Below are 2,500 nucleotides of genomic sequence, written 5' to 3' on the forward strand. Positions count from 1 at the left end.
TCCAGTCAGTAGATGTTTCCTGCACTAAAGGCTTGTTCTTTAATAATGTTAAGGTTTTATTATGAACTCCAGTTTGCTGTACACAATTTTTATTTTATTTTTTTTCCAGTGTTTGCTCCTCTCCTGCGGTTAAGTCCACCTCCATCTGAAAGAGACTACATGTTCAACTTAGATGAAACTGAGGGTGTCTGCGACTTCTTTGATGTTCCAGTATTGAGTTCTCTTGAAAGTGATTTGCAATGAAGTTTGTGATGGAACTGGCAAAGTTGGTGGGCACATCAGTGGATAATTGCATTTTGAAAGCATCCCTTGATTATGTTTGGGCATGTAATGCTAAAAAGTTACCAAGGGCATTGAGATGATGTAATGTTATGTTGTAATATATAATTGTTGGAGTAATATTCTATTTATTGATGACTGTTAACAGTATTTAGATGAATGAAAAAGAGGATAGATAAGTTATATAAACCATTCATGAAATTGGTTGCTGATGTTGAAAGTGGTACATAGTTCTTTTGTCAAGTCCTTTTCCATAGTTGTGTTACTTCAGAATAAATTTGAGAAAGTTAGAAGTGGTAAGGGACAAGAAAATATTAAACACAAATGATTCTGCTTTCATGGTAGGGCAGTTAATCCAGGACTTGATGTGACTCGGGCCAGTGACCTTCAGATGATTCCAAGGGAAGCTGTATGAGCCCTGAAGGATACCCTTTGTTGCCAGTTAGAGCTGATGTTCTAATATATATCCTTGCAGATCTTTTGTGCTAAGTTATGTATGGTTGGATCTGAAAGGAAAGGAAATCGAGCAGCAGAGTGATAGTTTTATGCCCCTTTATTTTTAATAAATTCTAATGGGAGTAACTATAGAATTGTCAAGCAGGTCTTGGAAGTTTTAAACTGCTGGCATGCAGTCCTTGTGTACTTGTAATATTTTTTTCACCCTTTACCATTTATTTATTTTATTTTATTATTTTTGATTGTTTTTTAATGAGTTTTCCCCTTGAGGAGAAAGTTTGGTCATAGAAAATTTTGTTCTGAATGTTCATGCAATTTTCAGCAAGTTATCATCATACAAGGTTTAAGTACTTCTAGCATTGATATAAATTTTACTATTTGACAACCTGCAGTATTTGTTTCAAAGCAAAACAAAAGTATATGCATAGATTATCTATGTAAAATCCTCTTTATTGAAAACATTTTGTGCATAAAGGTATGTACATAAAGGCTTCATTTTTTTTTTTTTTTTTTTTTGGGGGGGGGGGGGGGGGAATTATGAATTATGTGAATCTGAAGTAAAATAATTTACTCTTTTATGATTATGAAGCCCCTTTGGTATGGTGGTTCAGAAAGGTTGTCCATGATCTCTTGGTAACTGTGATGAGTGAAGTGTAGCTGTGTTTATGACATGAAACACATTAGCTTCAGATTGGAGTCTGTTTACAGTACCTTAGTAACATGCTCCAATAATTATTTTCGTGCTTGCTTAGGAAAAGTTGTTATACAGGTGAATTGTACTTTTTAGCAAGTATGAGCGGAAATGTTGCTATCCAGTGTACATTGCATCTACCAAAGGATACTTTACCTTTTATAGAAAGGTTACCTCTGTCATCAGATAGCTACAGTTGTGCACTAGATCAGTTGAGGAGAGCCTGTGTGGTATAAATTTCTGGATTTCATAAGTTGGTCTGAAAATTATTCAGAGCAGTGAGTTGTAAGTGACTTGCAGTGTCGTGATTCAGAAAAGAGGCTGATCTAGGGACTTGCTGCTTATAAAGATGAATGAGATCTTGGTACATTTACACTACCAAGTGTATGAGGTGCCAGTACAAGTACAAATTGTAACAATATAACCTATAATGACCTCAGCAGTATGGTAATAGGATTTCTGCAGTATTATTATAATTTCTTTATTAGTTATTTACTTGTATTGAGTTTCTATTATTGATGATGGAGTCATTGTTAATATGAATAGATACATTATTTATTTACAGATAAATGTGCTAGATGGCAGTGGAATTCAATGTTTTTGCTTGTGTAACAAGAGCTGGGGTCATTATAGGTTACAGGTTACAGGTTATAATCTAGGATGACTTGCTTGGTTGTTACTCAGTGCTGTGCATGCATTATTATTACCAGCCCAAACCTTTCAGCTTTATGTACTGAAATCTAACACTCCAAGTGCAAATGTCTTGTCTTTAAAGTCTGTTATAGTTGTCTGAGAAATATTAATGCATAAAGTATTTTACAAAATGGAAAGGATCCAGTTAGTTGCCATGCAGATACATTATTTGCATAAATATCATATGAGCTGTCCATACTTTGTGGCAAGGTTTCTTATGGTTATTGATGTTAACATTCCAGTTGTACTTCAGATGCAAGCAGTGGTGTTTGTATTTCTTGTTAAAATGGATAAGAATCCTACCCTCTTTTCCTTCTTCCTTTCTCTCTCTCTTGCTTTTGCCACATCCTAAGTGTATTTTATTTTTCACTATTTCAAAGG

The 2,500-nt window shown here is 34.5% G+C and overlaps 1 protein-coding gene across 1 annotated transcript in view; it reads left to right on the forward strand.

Moving 5' to 3' along the window:
* LOC125045006 (transcription factor E2F4-like) overlaps positions 1-2,500 on the forward strand; it is a 15,355-nt gene that overhangs the window by 12,010 nt on the left and 845 nt on the right. Inside the window, exon 9 of the mRNA XM_047642027.1 lies at positions 110-2,500. This exon is cut by the window's right edge and continues 845 nt beyond it. Coding sequence (XP_047497983.1) covers positions 110-243 — 134 coding nt within the window. The 3' untranslated portion in view covers positions 244-2,500. The remainder of the gene's footprint in view (positions 1-109) is intronic.

This window comes from Penaeus chinensis, chromosome 36 (assembly GCF_019202785.1).
Source record: "Penaeus chinensis breed Huanghai No. 1 chromosome 36, ASM1920278v2, whole genome shotgun sequence".
Taxonomy (NCBI): domain Eukaryota; kingdom Metazoa; phylum Arthropoda; class Malacostraca; order Decapoda; family Penaeidae; genus Penaeus; species Penaeus chinensis.